We start from the raw sequence: 18,428 nt of genomic DNA, 5'->3' as shown, positions 1-18,428 counted from the left end.
TGTGTGTGCCTTCGGATTCCTATATCCTTTGCATATAAAAGGTTGCAATTTTGCAGCTAATCTTCAAAGTAAGTTTCTTAAGTCTCTATAGTACTTAAAATTTAATCTTACCTGTAATTAGTTTCATGTCTTACTGTCAGAAGGCACTTCTGCCAAAGCCATTTTGTTCACATTTTTCCTTATAACAGGAAGTCCTGTCTCCATCTACTGGATAAACTGCTGCCCTGTACTCATGTTTCAGGATAGGCTTCCAAAACTTCACTGTATGATTAGTGCTTATTAGAAGTAGGACTCAATATGTTATAGATGACTGTTATAAAGTAGGAAGTGAGAAAGAACAGGGCATCATATCTTTGTAATTTCAAAAGGCAAACTGTTCCCAAAATGGCTGAGAAGTGACTTCTCAAACTATTTCCTAAGGCTGAATAGCTTTTCCATTTGATTTACAATGAACTTATGATGTCTGGAAGCCTCAGCCTCTGTAGCAGGTAGAAGGCTGTTTCTTTCAACAAAGATTAGCCACTCAGGCAGATAATTGTAAACCAGGATACCCCTCTCAATTTTATTAACAACTGTTCATTAGCTTGATAAATGACCTCCAAGTCCAGGAAAGGTTAAAAGCAAGGCTATTTTAAATATTTGCCTGCAATGGCAAATATTGGGAACTGGTGGTGGCAGGGGAGAACTAGGACACAGAGACAAGAGTTCTTGAGGTCAACTGAATACATAGATCTTCAGGGGCAAGTCTTCTGAAACACAAGACTAGTAAGGCAATTGATACTTTGCAAATATCATTAGATTTAGGACTGAAAGGTCAAGAACTTGTTAGAAGCCTAGCTTTCTGCTCTCCCCCAGTCTGGAGGGTTCCTTTCTCTTGTCCCTCAGAAAGCTGCTTCTTAGCAGGGAAGCAGAAAGAAGCTCTTCTGCAAGGAAGAGGCTCTCAAGGGATAGTAGCAGTAACTGAGTGCAACACTAATTGAGGGAAGCAGAGAACTGTAGCTCAGCTGTAGTACAGCATTCTATCCAGTAGAGAAATAGACTTCTGCAGAAAAAGCCCAGTTTCAGCAGAGCTGCCTGTGTTGTGCTGACAGGCAGGCTTTACCAGGCATGGATGCCCCATTGAGAGAGAAACACTTTCCCACCAATGGTGCTAAATCCACGGGAGTATCTGACCTCCTGCTTGTTGATATTATCTGTTATGTAATGGTGAACAGAATGAGAATGAACTGGGAGATAAAACAGTGCATACAGTGGGGAAAAGAATATAGATACATGAATTTTTGTTTGTTGGCAATAGTCCATATTAATAAAGGAAGCAATTACACATACAAAAATCACTTGCTGAACATTTTAATAGTTTGCGAAATATACAGCTATTAGAATTACCTAAATATCACTCATAATTAAATTACAAAAAGTTGGTATATAGCATATTCTATTGGTCTATAAAATAATGGACACGTTATACATCCACAATACCCTCTGCAGTCCAGTAATGGCAAAAAACAAAGTATGAACCACAGTCAAACATATACAAATTAAAGGAGATATAGTGACATAGTTTAGACATTTGAACCAAAGAAACTGAAACCAGACTAGGTACATTCATCAAGTACAATAAATTTAGCATTGTAGTTTTTAAAGTCACCAGTTAATAACACAGCTTTAGGTGCACTTTCACATGCTTTCAAATATCTTCCAGTACAGATCCCAGAGTAATAAAGTGCCTTTGTTCACTCTAGTTTCACTTATATGCAGGTGCAATATACATCACACTTGGAAAGCATTACTTCATAACAGATTTATTAATATCTCATTGAACAGATTAGTATCAAGTCCTAATGTTTATACAATTTAAAACAAGGTGTTTTAAAAGTACATTTGTTCCTGGTTACCACTCTTCTGTATAATCTCCTTATTTCTATAGGATTTCATACCATCAAAATGATTTCCAACAAGAATTAACTCCAAATATGTGGGGTCCATCTTTATGAAATAAAATTATGGCAAAATATTTCCTGAAATTCACTTTTCCTATAATTGATTATTTTTTTATTTTACTGTGTCAATTATTACAAACATTTGCAATTTGGAAGTTGTAATGTTCACTGGTGCTTTAATTAACAATTTATGTACAATGGCAAATGTGCAGTATTTAGCCTGTGGATATGTAATTGAATGAACTTCACATAAGACTTTTACTACAATATGTTTGTAATTCAATGGACCGCATGAGCAAGGACCACAGGAATGAGATACATGAAAGCTTAAAGTCTTTGGACATTATCTGTAATAGTTACTTGCATTGCAAGATTGAGGAGATGTCCCGCTCATTGTATACGATCCTTTACTGCTTTCAGCTGTACCACTTTAGCCACCCCAAGCCCAGCACTGAATATTGATTACATTAAAACAACAGTCTTGTTTTCATGCACCATGCTTTGAAAGGTTCTCTTTTAAACACAGACACAGCTAGTTTCATAAAACCTAAGATAACTAGTTTCCAACCAGATTACATTTCAGATTACATTATTTTTTTGATGGTGACAAATGTTAATGTACAATTGCATTTTCCATATTATTTAAAGCATTTGGGCAATGTTCTCCAGTATGTATGTGTACCTTATATGGATATGGGACTTTTTAAAAAAAAAAATTTAATGACATCAAAATCCTCTTTAAAGCATTCCATTATGATGTTTTAGATGCTACATATGTGAGGTCACCAAAGGTATCAAAGCAGGAGCTGAAGGCACTCAGCAGGGAAGATTATTGGAAAAAGTATAAACAATTAAATAAGCAAATAATAGTTTTTAAATAGCAGATATGGACCTGTTTACATAGAAGGCTATTAAACTAGTCCAAGTCTTAAAAAAAACTGATAACAAACCTAAAATTGTTAGCCCATACCAGACATGTTAGTGGTTCTACCCTTTCTTCCTCTTCCTAGACTTCATATTATTTCCAGTTTAAACAGAACATAAAATAGTTTCAATGGTATTCAAAATTTTTTTAGGTTGCAAGTAACAAAATGTTCACATCCTTATGTAGTTCATTCTTTTTTGTTGTCATGGACTAAGGGCCTGATCTTGCGTACATTCTTATCCAGAACTCCCACTGAAGTCTATAGGAGTTCTCTGTACACAATAAATACCTGATTGGCACCCTAGGCATACAATATATGATGACATTACTTTGGAAATAAGTGTATTGACTTATGCCAATAACCTGATTACTCTGTTAATCCAAATCAAGTAATCTTTCCTACTCAACAGTCTATAAACCCCACATGGAAATGTAGTGTTATTTAGAAGCAAAAATACAATCCAACTGCACACAAGGGAAAAAATTAATAGTTTGAGAATATTACAAGCTCCATGTTAAACACTGTTCATACAGAAGATTTTATAGTTTTAACTTGTAAAATTAGTTGAATAAATTATTCAACAATTCATAATGGCATAATAATTTCCAACTTCATTTGAATCTATGCAACAAATTCCACCAATATCCAAAAATATCAAGAATGTAAATGCTTTGTTATAAAAATGTATACAATTTAAATTGCTATTAGGTAAACCTGTACACAATTCCCACAATTACATAGCTAGAAAGTCTTTAGACAATATTCACAAAAAATACATTTAAAGCAACATTTTCATGAATTTTCCCTTTTGACAACTGATTATTTTGTAAGATCAAATGTCTTTCATGCTTATTGCTTAAATCAAAACACTCATTTAGTCAGATTTAATCAACAGATAATAGTGATCACGTATTACTCCAGTCAGTGATTACTTATTTCTATTTAGCAGAAATACCCATAAGTTTCACTAATATTTAAGTGAAAACTACTGAGTAACTGTTCTCTATATTGTACATTTCATACATGTATAATATGGGCATCGTAAAGAGAGGACACAGACCATTTGAAAAATTAGGCCCAAAAGAATCAATGCTAAAACACAAGCATACTGGTCAGCATGTCTTCCTTTTGTTTACTGTTGATTTTTGTAATCAGTTTACCAATGAAAGTCACAAGGTACTGGTTTCAGTGATCTAACTACATTTCCACTGAAAACTGAAAATGTTGATTTGAACTGCACAAGACACTACTATATTAACCTACAATGTGCAAAAATAGTCTGAATGTAGTAATTTTGCAGGCTTAAACTCACAGGAGATACTATGTTGAAGCACTTCCACAACAAGCATTCAGCTATACCTAATTTCCCGATTAAAAATACTACTTTTATATTCTTTGTTGCAGTTTTAATTAATAGAAAATATATCTGTAATTTCTGTTAAAAAAGGAAATAATTATTTAGATTATTTTATTCAAAATAGTCTGACAATTTTACACTATTCCAAGTGCATTGCCTGCCATAATCAACACTAAAAGGGCATTCAAACACTTCAGACATATATATTACAGTACAGACAGGAGTGCACAAGCATTTCTGACTGGGAGAAGACAGATCATTTTCCAATAACATGCTCCTTGGAATCAAAAGTCTGATTTCCCTCGCACATATGTAGTAATGTGCAACAGAGATGAATTACAGGTGAGAACTCAAATGCAGCTATAAAGTGGGTTTTCTACTGCTTTTTCTATAACGCATTTTGAATATAATTGGGAAAACTGCCATTAACAAGCTAAAATACTCTAATTGCCGTAAACAGGCTTGAATAGTGTTAACTACTTGAAGGATAGAACAAAACAGTAACACACACAAACAAGAGCACAACTGCAACAAAATGAAACTTTCCCAGGAATATGACTTAAATCAATACTCCTAACTTCTGGTGAGAATCAGAGAGTGTAAATTTGAGCTTGTAAAGGAAATGCCACCAAAATATAAAATATCCTTTATTATTTTCCTTTAGCCTTCACTACACTTTGCATAAAATTTCCATTAAAAAGACTATGTTCCTACTTTTGAGCAATTATTTTTCCATGCTTTGAAGACATCTTGCCTTGCAAATTGCTTGTTTTAACGCTAAGGTATTATCAAATATTAACTAAAAAAAAATCCAACAATTTAGTTTACAACCTATTGTGTTGTACTTTTATTTTGCTTCTAATTAAATAAGTATCTCAGCATCTAAATGTTGAGACAGCCTGATATAAAAACTAGTTAGACTGAAAAGGCAATTATCTTTCCAATATACAAAACTGTTTCTAACAAAATTTGCAAAGGGATTTGTACAAATGAGTGCACAGTGCATAACACTATACTGAGAAGCAAGGCCACATTAAATCCATATTCAGAATTAATAAATATATAATTCCAAGAGCAGAGTTCATTCTAGCCATTTTATTTTGGGGGTTTAACTTCAGCATAAAGCACCTTTCACAGCATGGATCACAACATTCTAAGCACCTCTTCCTCATATCGCATACTGCTGACTTTGTATGCAAATTAGGACAGCAGCATAAACAGCACGTAAAGGGGCACACAAAATATACTTGGGATGTTCCATCACAAAACTAATGCATATGAATCTTTATTTTGCCTGTATACAAAAACAGATTTGCTTTCAAATTACATAGCTTGCTTGTGTGTCAGTAATAAGGACAAAATTTAGCCCTGGTGTAAGTAAGGTACAACTCCAGTGAGTAAATGAAACCGTGCCAGATTACACTGGGGTTAAATTTGGTCTTATAGTTACAAGGGCTCCTCTGCATGTCCCACTCATGGCTTCTATTAGGCATTACCCTATAGTGGAACTCTGAACATTTAATTAAAAAAATAAATAAAACCAATAGGCAGAGGAAATCACAATCTGTAATAAATGTTCCTTTTAAAAATGCCATGTTTTGTTTTGCTTTTTTTGAAATAATGTCATTTTTAGAAGAAAGGAGTCTGATGGAAGTTCTCCACTCCTCCATTTAATCACAATGGCAGATATTCCACAAATAAAATGTAATTAAAAGTATGTTTCAGAAGACAACCCAAACAGGCTTAGGAATTTTACATCAAAAACAAGATGGGATTTCTAGATTTTTCTTTTTCCTTTTAAAACATAAATAAAGACTTCTCAGGCAAATATACAATTAAAGTCATTTTCGTTTATGATTCTTTAGTCCAGCACTTCAACAGCACTAACACATTAATTACATTGTACCCTGTGGACGATGAACTTACATTAAGGGCTACCCATGAGAAAGGGGAAGCTCCTACCAGTTTTAAGAATGCAGCAATATCATACCATTTCATTACAAAGCACCACTTGATATGCTGGTTACTAAATTAGAATTCAGCGTGTAAATAGGATTTCTCTCAAAGTAGGGTTACTCCAGTTTTAACAATGTTGTAATCACGGAGGGCAATATTGAGGACATCAGCCTAGGCTTTCTAGTTTTCTGCCTATCTTCCAACAACCTGTTAATTTAGATATGGCTCAGTGTCAAGGCTAGGTGGACAGACATCATCTACCTAAAGCAGTTATGGGGAGCTACCTCAACCATTAGTTATGAGATAGCACTTTTCCTTTGATTTGGGCAAAGCATGTTTCATTATATTTATTCATATATCCACTATCACCACTGCTTGAACTTCCTAAAAATTGTATACTTTCATACTTTACTAATCAACTACCAATTAATTTTCCTGAGTAAGAGTATAAAAAGTTAAACCCTTCTACCAAAAGTACAAAGACAAATAAAATGTAGTAGAACAATACAAACCCAGTTATACAACATTACAAGTGCAGAAATTCTTTATGTTGTTGCTTTTCATTATCATTGGCCCCCACTAAAATCCATAACAAAGAATTTAGTTATCCAAAATATTTTGAAGTACAGTAATTAAATTCTTCAGACCATAAATGTAGCCCTGGTCCTTTGTGTTACTAGGAAACACATGAGCAAAATCTATCATTCTAACTTCTACATCTGCATTTTCCTTTATCTCTTTGGGCATATGGCAGAAAACCTTTTCCAGTTGGGGTATAACATTTCCATTTAGATGTTCTTGGGAAATGCAAGTGCTGCTTTTCCATACATTGTCTTGCTCCAGGTTTTTAGCTTTTAGTGAGATCTGACTGTGGTGCCTCTTTGAATATGCCTTTTTGTGAAATGCATAAATTTGAGGCAAGTTTTTACCTACAGAGGCCTCTATTTTTCCATTCTCTGTAGAATTTATTACATGAATATTATTATTATACTCCAGTAAGTCTCCATCTTGTAACACTCCTTTAGGCACTACTCTCTTCTCTGCTAAAGTGCCATCACTCAACCTTGTGGCCATCAGCTGACATGAACCTTCATAAACAAACAGTAATGAACTTGCATAGAAGGTAAGCTGCTCCTGGCTTTCAAACCACTGCAAGATTTTTTCAATCTTCTGAATACTGGCAGCAACAGCATCTTTTCTCAAGCAGTACCCATTATGAAAAAACCTGGACATTCCTGAAAAAAGGAAACAAACTTTCAGGATAAGTAAGTTTACAGTATAGGTATCGCTTTTAAAATCAACATTAAAGGGGATTTTTTTCCTTCTGTTAGGGTGATAAGTTTTTGGGCCCAAATCTGTTCTCATTGATTTCAGTGGTTCAAAATCAAGATACATACAATATGTTCCTTTCTGTACACACTTAACATTCAAACAAATTAGAATTATATTGTATATCTAATAGTAGCATATCTAGCACTCGTTTTAAGTATAAAACTGAAAGTATTGAAAATTGACAAATTTATTCACAGAACAAGTGCAGCAAAGAGACCAGCCAAATAAATTGTCAACCATGTCATACTATAAATGTGCATCAATCTTTTTGTGGGGAGACCAACGCTCCCAGGAAGAGCAAGCAGTTTGGTCTCCATGCTCAAGTAGTCCTTGGTTTCTTTACTAAGACAGTCAACAAGGTGACAAATTAGTGCAGATGTGGAAGAATTTTTGTTAAATGGACATGTGTCAATTAGGAATTGGTTTGAAATAAACATCACAAAGATCACCAAACAGTCATATGGTGGCAACCTTTGTTGTGTACTGACCTGGTCCAGCTTTGAACAGGCTGGTTTTAAAGAGAAATATTTTATTCTGAAACATACAAAGGCCACTGCACCACCCATTCTGTTGCAGTTATTTAGGAAGTTAATACAGGTTCATTTTAAGATGCATGTTCAGAAGGTATGGGTGGGCTTAAACTGAGGAAAACTGAAGTAAGTAAACATACATTTACAGCAGCCTTATCATAAAAGAACATAATGCATGCTCGGTTATATGATCTTTCAAAGGTAAATTTTTATCATCTGATGTTGTGTATTTAACACTCTTGTGAATTTATTCTACTAAATCATATTGGCACAGAATAATTTACTTGTATTCTACCACAAATTACCTCCTTATTCACAAGAAACAAATGTTCTGGGATATTTACTATAATCTGCAAAGCTATTTAGGCCAAATGCAACAGCTCAAGTTTACTTGGACTATCACTGACTAATTCAAATGCCACCCGAGCCTGCTGCAGATCCAGCAAGTTATCCAGTGCACAGGGGTCCACAAGAAAACAGAAAATATTTAGAGTCTGAAATTGCCTATTCACTCAGTACTATGTGCTTGTGCACATCCATCCACATATACTTTAATTCACTTACCATCTTTTATTGTTTCTTTTGTTAAGCTTCTTCCATAGTGCTGGTTTTGTGTCTCATAATTGTCGGAATGAATATGGTAAACCTGCAAAAAACAAAGGGAATTCTGAATTCACCCAGAGCAGCTGATATTTCTGTATAGCTATGAGTCATGTAACAGACATACTAGGAAAACTTTGATAAACTTGTCCCAGTGAGTCATAATACCAGATTTTAAGAGGTCAACACTGCCCTCTTGTGCTCTACTGTGCCAATTATCAATCTGATCCAATTGTACTTTTTAAGAACACAGACTTTTGTAGTGATGAAATACCCTTGACTATCATTATCAACAAGTTATTACTATCTTGGAAGCAAGCACTTTATAGTGTGGTCTAATGTGGATTTATTTGGCAAACCAGAAAACAACATTCCACTACAGGTTTAACTACTTGCAGTACGTTATTCCCACAGTAAAATACTCTGGTGTAAAACAATAAAAAACTCAACAAGCTTCTAAAAATCAAGCCTAATTTTACAGTTTCATAATTTTCAAAGTATTAACTATTTCAACAAGTTTACTAAGATAAGGAGTAATGTGGTTCCCTCTGCCAAACGGTAGCAGATTTTCAAATCCTGACAGGTGAGTTTTCCTTTGGAACTGAAATTGGTGTCATCTATCAGATTTTTTTTTACGGATTGTCTGCACTGCAAAGCTGTATGTTTTAGCAAAAGCAGTACAAGCCTTCTAGCATGGATGCAGTTATATCAGTATAATGGTGCCTAATACTGTATAGTTTTCAGAGTAGCAGCCGTGTTAGTCTGTATCCGCAAAAAGAAAAGGAGTACTTGTGGCACCTTAGAGACGAACAAATTTATTTGAGCAAAAAAATTTGTTAGTCTCTAAGGTGCCACAAGTACTCCTTTTCTTTTTGCTAATGCTGTACAGTTATTCCCATACCGGAAGGAGAATAAGCTGTATATACGGGAACGGGAATATGCCGTACCACATGACTGAGTCACAATAGAGTTTGCTCTGGTGTAACTATTTCAGGTTGTTTTTTTTTAAATTGCAACCCTAACAGACAATTATACCAGGACAAAACTTGCTGGTCAACCAGATCTTCATACAATTATTTTATTTACAACATTTACACAAAGCCTTGCTTTCTGAAGCAGGGCTGTTTAACAACATGGCAAATAGGGAGTTGCCTCTGGCAGAAACCTCATGCCTGGCACCTATGCCCTGTCCCAAGAAACAATGCTCTCACATTCTCTCCAAACAGAACTCAGAGATCTAAACAAACTCATAGCCAAAACTGCCTACTTAATACACTGGCCTTGTCTTCACTGCATGCTAACCTCATGCTCACTCCTCCCCCCCGGCCCCCGCATTTTCCCCCGAATGCTGCACAGATTCGCACATCCACATTGCTATCAGTGCCACATGGCAAGGCAGCCACCATGTTCTGAACTGTAAGGCCGACGAGGTAGCTGTTATCATGTGTTGGTACAAGGTTAATGCAGTTAATAGGTGCAGCCATGGGCATCCACAATAAATTGAGGTATCACAGTCCTCCAACCCCTTCCTATAATCCCACTGGGCATCCATTCCTATCCACGTTCATATCCCTCTGCTCAGTGTCCATGATCCAACTGATTGCTGTTGCTCCTGGCTTCCCCATCCCATGTTTGAAACAGCAGTACAATGGCCCCGGATAAGCCTGCACATCAGCATGCAGCCACCTGGCCATATGAGCACACCAGAATCTTGATGCAGCTTTGAGCTGACATGAGTAAAACTCATCACTTGAACAGTACAAAGAGGAAAATCAAACAAAGATATCTAAGAAGCTGTGAGAAGAACACGGGATCAAGCAGAGCAGACAGCAGGGCAACAAGAAAAAGGGACTGACTCAAGGTGAGCAACTGGAAGTCCAGGTATAAGAAAAAGAAATCAGTGGTATCCCTAGAGCCATCTGCTTTACAAAGAACTGGACCATATTCCAAGCATCCATGTGAGCAGGAAGGCCCATTTCACCACAGAATCATCTGTAGAGCTGGGATGGGTGAAGGCTCAGAGACTAGAATCTCTGAATAACAGGACATATTCCTTCATGTATCCCAAGAAGAGCGCAAAGTGGTGGAGGTTTCCCAAACTTAAAAAGCAGGGGAGGACTCAGCATCTCAGATCAGTAAGATAGAGGCTGCTATCTTTTTTATTATAAATAATTCTATGAAATAATAGAGTGGTTTCTTAGCCTATAATTCTAGCTTTGGCTTCACTTGAGGGAGGATGTAACACAATTATACTCGCCTCCCAATTCCCTCTCTCCCCCACCGCATTCTCAGTTCCCAAGTCACGCTGTTCAATATGGTGTACAAGCAGAAAAAAAAATCTAACCAGCACTTACAGCTGATAAATGCAATAGCTTATTTAATGAAAATGCTTTAATATAAAAGTTAGGAAGTTTGTGGCCACATCTCAACTAAAATGTAAATTGTCATAACCTAACATCCCAAACACCTGCATGGTAAGATACCAAACCAGTACTGCAGAAGCTGGTTTATTACTGTTCTGATTTTGATCCATTTTACTCACATACACACACACCCCTTGTCACTCTCTGTCTGCTCCAGTGCACCAGAAAGAAACCAGATAAACACCAATGATTTATTCATTGATTTGTATTCTTTAATGTATGCATAAACATTAAATCTGAAAACAAGGCAACAACCTCCATGCACCATACAACAATTCAAATGTGCCATGCAACCTCATTATTCAGCCCGTGTGTTCTCCCCATGCAGCTTGAATATATGCAATCACAAATGACATCCCTTATGGCCTTTGGTATAGCAGATCCTGTAGCACTCATTTGTTGGTTCTCTCTAAATACACCCCAATTCACAATTCTCAGCAACCCTGTCCATTCAAAAGTATTTCCCCTCATGCTCATGTACATTGTGAGGCATACAACATGCTCTAATCACACATATAGCATTAAATATGCTACAGTCCAAACAAGTCAGTCAGCAGCACCATCATGCCTTTAGAGAGACATGGTGGGCTGGTAGTATCTTTTAATGAACCAATTTCTGTAACCATTTAATGATCTCCTGCATGGGTTCCAGTGTGGTGTGGTAGGTGACAACTAGGGACATGTAGTTGGAAGACCCCCTCGCTCATATTGAAGTAGATTCTCTCGGGGTATTTGAGCAGTCATTCCATGATGACCTATTTCTCTGGTGGAATGTCCTTCTTTGGTGTATGCGACTTTAAGCATGTTAAGATGTGTATCCCAGACTTCTTCTCTGAGTATATTCTGTGGTATCTGAGTGCCCGGCTGTAGTTAACAGATTCCTTGGTGTGTTTGGCATGCTTACTGGTATATACTTAGCTTCAGCAATGGAACCCTACAGATGACAGTGGTGTCCAGGAAGTTGATACTAGTGTAGACGAGTTCTAGAGAGTTCTCGCCTCTAGTCAGCCAAAGACACATTCAGCCACTATTCTGCACTGGCTCAGCATGTCGCTGAAGTGCCTCTTGTACTGCTGGCACACATCAGGATAAAGCTGTAAGCACCAGGGCAGCAACGGATATGCTGTGTAGCCTAAAATCACAGTTGGCACAGACAACCCTTGATGACTGTGCTGGTAGCAAGATGACATGGCAGCTTAACTGTGTTGAAACAGGCCAGACTTATGGAACATCCTGGCATCATGCACACCCTGTCAGTGCATGCAGTGTAGGTGTCCATCAACATGGTATGTGGTCCACAAGGGCCTGCAGAACGATGAAGTAATACCCTTTCCTGTTAATATATTGGCTTGCTTGAAATGGTACATGTATCCCACCAATTGCACCTACCCAGTTTGGGAAGCCCTACCCAGTTTGGGAAGCCCTTCTATTCAAACCCCACCATTATTTGAATGTGGGGCCAGCAAAGCATTAGTTGCCTTGCAAACCTCTCTAACTGCTGCACCAACTGTAGATTTCCCAACCCAAAACTGATCAACAGATCTATATAGCAGTCTGTGGTTGCCAATTTCCCTAGAGTGGTGGCAACACACTTTTGAACCTTTACTTGTTCTCTCATGTGATTGCTTGGCAAGGCAAATGCCAGGGCAGGGTCCCCACAAAGCCCCATGAATGTGTCCTCCTGTGAAAGTGCTAGGCCCACTGCCGGTCATCCTATGTTCCCATCACAATGCAGTCCCTTCAGTGTGTGCTTCTGTTCTTGGCCCAGAAGTGGCAATCTGCATAGGGGTCCTCTACCATTAAAAATTGCATTAGCTCAGTTCACATTGTTCCATTCAGTGGCGGCTACTGTGCTACTTCTAACAGCAAATTAGAAATGTCTTCTCCATTCCAAGACAGATTCTGAAACCCCTGCCAAAGTGCCTGGCAGCCGCTTGTGAAGAGGCACAAAAACCAAACACTGCTTCCATAAAAAGCCTTGGTCCTGGTAATTATGGAGAGTAGAACCCGTACCTTCAGCATGTAACATCGCACCAGTAACATGAACACCCTACCTGACAAAAGGTTAGTGCATTAAACTCTGTCTCCTTAATTAGTCTGAGTGCAATGACCCCTAATGGCAAAGCATTAAAATATTTTGAAGAAATTTTGTTTTAAAGCTATTATGCCTCTTTCAGCCCTTACTCAAGCAAAATGCCAAATGACCTCAGCATTTTGCTTTAATGAGACCCATTATATTTTTCTTTGGGCACCCAATGTCTCTTCTTTACACAGTGTCCCTTCCAAACGAGGGCCCTTTATCGTTTTTTGGTTTTTAACAGTTAAATATTCTACAGCACGTTAATTGTACACCCATCCACAACATGGTCCATGAAACAGATTACCTCCCAATGGATCCTATACATCACCTCCAATACATACATATATCCACTGACATTCTGAGAGTTCATTCCATCTCTAACTCAGAAATTATTCATCCCAGGATGTGTACTTGCTAATAATTTTGTTTATTTTACCATTTTAATGACAAGACTCCAAAACGGACAGCTGAAAAATTAAGGAGAGCTGCTGCTGTTTCACAACCATGGTAAGATGTGTTCTTTGGAAGAAAAAGCACCTAGTTATTGTCACATTCTGGGGTGCAATTCGGAGCAATGATGGGTTGTGTCACCATTTGTCCTGTAACCCTGGTGCCTCACAATGCTTTGTTATTGTAGCTCCCAATCTGGGCTGCTCACAACCAGCCTACCCTGAATATCTGCGCAGAACTGCAGCCCTAGTCCAGCAACCTGCCACCACCACACCAGCCTCAGACTGGATTCCACTGCCCTTGGTTATAGTCAGCAAGAGGACCCCAACACACCCCAGTCCTGAACTTCCCCAGGCCTGTGTGCTCTGATATGTCCAGCCCTCTCCTGCAATGTACAGAGGAATAATAAGATCCATTTGCTCTTTTAAGGAGACAACACCCACCAGTTTCCCACATTAACTGGAGTTGACATTCACTCTTGTACAAATACAGTACTGTTGGTTTAGATTAACAGTAAAACAGGTTTATTAAAAAAAGATAGGATTTAAGTGAGTTCAAGTAAAAGAGAAAGTCAGAAATTATTACCAGCAAATAATAGTGAAAACACGTATCTAAGTCTAAAATTTAATCTATCAAGTTTTGATTCACGACTTTGTTCAAGCTGGCCTCCCTCACCCAGTCTTCCAGCAGGATGGTGACTGGCACTCTCCTCAGTCAGGATCTCTTTCAGAGGCACTGGTGCCTTTGTCTTCTTAGGGGAAAGAGAACTTTGGGTTCTCTGCTCCTCTCTTTTATAGTCCAGCAAACCTTTGAAATAGATTCTTCTGAAGGTTACCCCTCAAAGCAACATTTATTCAAGCAGTGAGGAAGACAACATGGAGTCTAATGGTGAAGAAGATGCCATGGTCTCTTTTCCCCATCACGGCTGTGTTTTCTGGAATGTGAATTGTTCTGTTCCCTGTCATCTCCTCCCCCGGCTGTCTTGATGATCCTGTTTACCACTTATATATACACACTGGGGGTAAACACACATTCCTTCGTTTAGGATAGATGAGTTTAACAACTTTTGCGTAGGCAGGGCTGTATGGTTTAGAACATGTGCTAAGGACACCATACAAAGGGGGTGGGGGAGTTCATAATTTTACATATGTTGTAACATTATTTCACCATGATATTATTGAACAACAAGTTAATAGTTTTCAAGTGATACCTCACAATGCGTATGTTGTACAAATATCATTACAACAGCATGTAGGGTGTGAATACAAGGGTGCTTTGGATAACAGTTATGTAGATGGTCTATCACTCACTGGAGTTGGGTGCAAACTTTTTATTCCACGATGCCTATGACAGCCTGTTTTTGATACAACCATTTCCATGGGTTTTAAAGGACAAGGGAGTCACCACACAGTTACTGTCCAACACTAGTCAGAAAGAGTTACCTGGTAACTATTTAGAGTATTGATTTACATAGTATTCCTACAGTTCAAAAGAAAAGAACAGTCAGGTCTGGTGAATGGATATTTTAGCATTTTAATGTACCAGAATGTTACAGTTACTAATATATTTCTCAACCTTCCTGTACACTAATACAAATACGGTGAGGCTACCCAAGTTACAAATGGGTTTAGCTGTAATTCCTCCACTATATCTTTTTAAAAAAACTACATTTAAAGAATGTCTAGTCGAAAGAAATATATATAAAATTATAGTTAGGAATTTTGTTTCCAATATCTAAGGACAGTTAACCATAAAGATGGTACTCAATTCTATTCAAAAACAACTTTTCTGGATTCAATATAAATGACCTACTGGAGCGGTCTAAAAAAGTCTGACATCTCAAATACAACAATTCCTTTTCTGATAATCAGTGGAGTTGAAGCCCAGGATCTGATAGGAATACGCCATTATACCCCTTTCCTACCCTTACTCAATCATTACCTGTGCCAAACAACAGTAATAGTTGCATTGTTACAGCTGCATTCCTCTCTGTAACCAACTCCTTCTCCATACCCAGCACAATTAATTAAAACAACCTGACTTCTTGTTCAACCATGTTTTCTTCCCACTCAGATGTTGTTAACAAGACACCCTTCCCCAAATGTATTTGCCTCTAGACCAAACTGTTTCAATCCAGGTGTTGCAACCAACAGCACTAGTTCATTTCTGTCAAATATATTAGCCAAGCATTTGACAAGCCAAACTGTGACCTTCTTCATAATGCAAAAAGGGATTAGATAGGAAAGATCTCTATCCACCCTCCTCTTTTCAACTATACTTCACTGACTGCAAGGAGTATGCCCACCTGATTTCCATTCAACATCCCAGGGGAAGGTAAAAATCTAAAGGTCCCTGCCAAAATCCCCTAAAAGAAAATTCGTTTCTTCAAAGTTAGCTGCTATTTTTGCGCTATGCATGTGACCAAGAATCACTGCAAGTATCTGATCCCACTAGACCCCAAACAAAGACCATGCATCTGGTTCTTTGTGGACAGATCTGTGAACCAATGAGGAGCCCCAAGTTAATGGGTTTCCACATGGGCAGACCCAGATGCACAACTGAGGCCCAGTACACCAGTCTCTTTTTAAACATATGTTAAAAATGTGGATTCTACAAGAGAAGGAGGCAAAGAAATTCAGATAATGATTAACTTCCAAAGAAAACCCTCCCCATATGAACTTAACCAGGACTTTGTTCTTGTTTCCAGGCGTGTCAATGTGTTATCTTATTTCTGTTTAGTTCAAACAGATCCTTATGTGTGAGAGATCTTTTTAAGTAGTTTTAGTTAACATTACATATTTGATTTCATGTAAATCTCAAATTCAAAAGAAAAGGTGGATCCAATATTCTCCTTTTAAAATGTTTAATATATTAATAAAATGACTGGGTTGAAAATTTGCAACTCCAACTTCAGATATTAAGTTGTAAAACTGATTTACAGAACTCAAGGCAAATATTACATTATATTAGTTACAGTAATCCAGTATTGATTTTCAGGGCAAGACAGTGAAATGTACAAACTGTTGAAAATCATAATCTATGGTTGACCTCCCCCTCATCCTCTACAGAACTTCATCTAAATATTTATCAAATAAAGTACTATTTTGGTTTCATAAATATCTAGATTAAATATTTTTCAGACTTCTTGAACATCTGTCAAAAATTAGTTTTATAAATGTGTAAATTAAGCTTCATTACTGATTCTGAAAACATTTAAAGGATGATCACTTATTATTCAGGAGTGCTTTTACATATAAATATATTTTATAAAATATAAATATATATTTTATTACAATTATACATACAGCTTTTGCTTACATAAAGGTGTCTCTGCTCTTACAGCAAGAATCTTAAATATTAATAGCCTGCCTGCTCACAAGATTGGAAAAGCCAAGCAGAAAGGAGTGTGTGACATGATGAAACACAGCAAGCAAACGAATATTGAGACATACCTTCTTTTGATGCAAATCAATATAGTTCCATTATACCAGCAGAGGACCTGGGCCCCTAAGGTTTGACAAGCACTTCTTATTTTTTTTTATTTGGGCCGGGGGGGGGGAGGCCGGGGGGATTTGAAAAACCTCTAGGAACTCTTTCTTATTCTCTCATTCTAATACCCTTAATCTCTAGTAATGGCTGGTATTGTATTGTTATTGACAAGGACTGTAAATTCACTTTGAAATGTTGACATATGTTTTATTTTTTTTTGCACTGACACGATTAAGGTACAAAATCTCACTGCTGCTGAGTGAGAAAGTCACAAAGACATAAAGTGTACAGTTTGTTCTCTGGTTTATAAACAGTAGCTCTGGTTTATGTGCACACTGGTTTAAGAGAACAGCTCTGAGTAAGCATACAATTAATTAAGTGAAGACACAGTTTGAATATACAGTTTTAACTCATTCCTTGAGTAAGTAACAAAGAACGCTTCAGTACCAAGTTACGGACTCAGAACGGAGTTCTGTGAACTAGTTCAGTGAAAAAGCAGAATATAATTGAGGATTCCTATGAAAAACGTTCCAAATTATGAAATATCTCAAAATGTTTTCTGTATGATCTGCAGTCCAAAACATTATTCCACAGAGTAGCTAAGCTTTCAAGAGCAGTTAAGACATTCATGCTGTACCATAACCTTTCAATAAATGGGGGGGGGAGGTGGGGGAAGGGCAGTCTCTTTGCCTCATGCATTATTTTTTATATTATCGTAGCACATAGGAATCCCACTCAATGATCAAAGCCCTGTTGGACAGACAATAATGACAACAGTCCCTGACCTAGAGAAACTAGAAGTACATATTTTTAACAGCCAGGACAATTAACCTTTGGAACTTTTAACAGGCAATGTAGTGGATTACCCAACACTCAGAACCTTTAATCAAGAAGAGATGTCTTTCTAAAAAAAATCTCTTTTAGTTCAACCACAATTTATTGGACTGACTTTTTGGAATTATTGTATCAAATTCTGTGGCCTACATTCTGCCAGACATCAGACTAGACAAATGATCATAGTGGTCCTTCAGAACTTAAAATCTATGATTTACAATCTAGATGTTAGATAGGAAATTACACGTGAGCAACACAGACAAATAGGGAGAAGATGGGAGGACAAGGGAACTAACTAAACAGTTTTGCAGAAAATCAAAATCTTGGCTTGTCGCTTGCCATAATCAATCATTTTGGATTTGACTTCCAGTAAGTTTCTCTGAGTTTTAGTCTCAGAAATTTAGACTCATGAGTATGTAGGATAATGTGACCCGTTACGGTTTTCACCACATTTAGTGTCAAAAGAGTATGAAAAGTGAGTGCAAGATTTTTCAACAGCTCCATTACTAGT

The 18,428-nt window shown here is 37.3% G+C and overlaps 1 protein-coding gene across 2 annotated transcripts in view; it reads right to left on the bottom strand.

Moving 5' to 3' along the window:
- Positions 1 to 1,334: 1,334 nt before the first annotated feature.
- Positions 1,335 to 18,428, bottom strand: part of IPMK (inositol polyphosphate multikinase) — an 80,957-nt gene continuing 63,863 nt past the window's right edge. For both annotated transcript variants that reach the window (XM_037903645.2, XM_007060669.4), the window contains exons 5-6: positions 8,606 to 8,687; positions 1,335 to 7,414 (exon numbers count right to left, since the gene is read on the bottom strand). In XM_037903645.2, coding sequence (XP_037759573.1) covers positions 6,780 to 7,414; positions 8,606 to 8,687 — 717 coding nt within the window. In that variant the 3' untranslated portion in view covers positions 1,335 to 6,779. The remainder of the gene's footprint in view (positions 7,415 to 8,605; positions 8,688 to 18,428) is intronic.

This window comes from Chelonia mydas, chromosome 7 (genome assembly GCF_015237465.2).
Source record: "Chelonia mydas isolate rCheMyd1 chromosome 7, rCheMyd1.pri.v2, whole genome shotgun sequence".
NCBI classification, from domain to species: domain Eukaryota; kingdom Metazoa; phylum Chordata; order Testudines; family Cheloniidae; genus Chelonia; species Chelonia mydas.
This window is presented reverse-complemented; position numbering and strand designations above follow the sequence as displayed.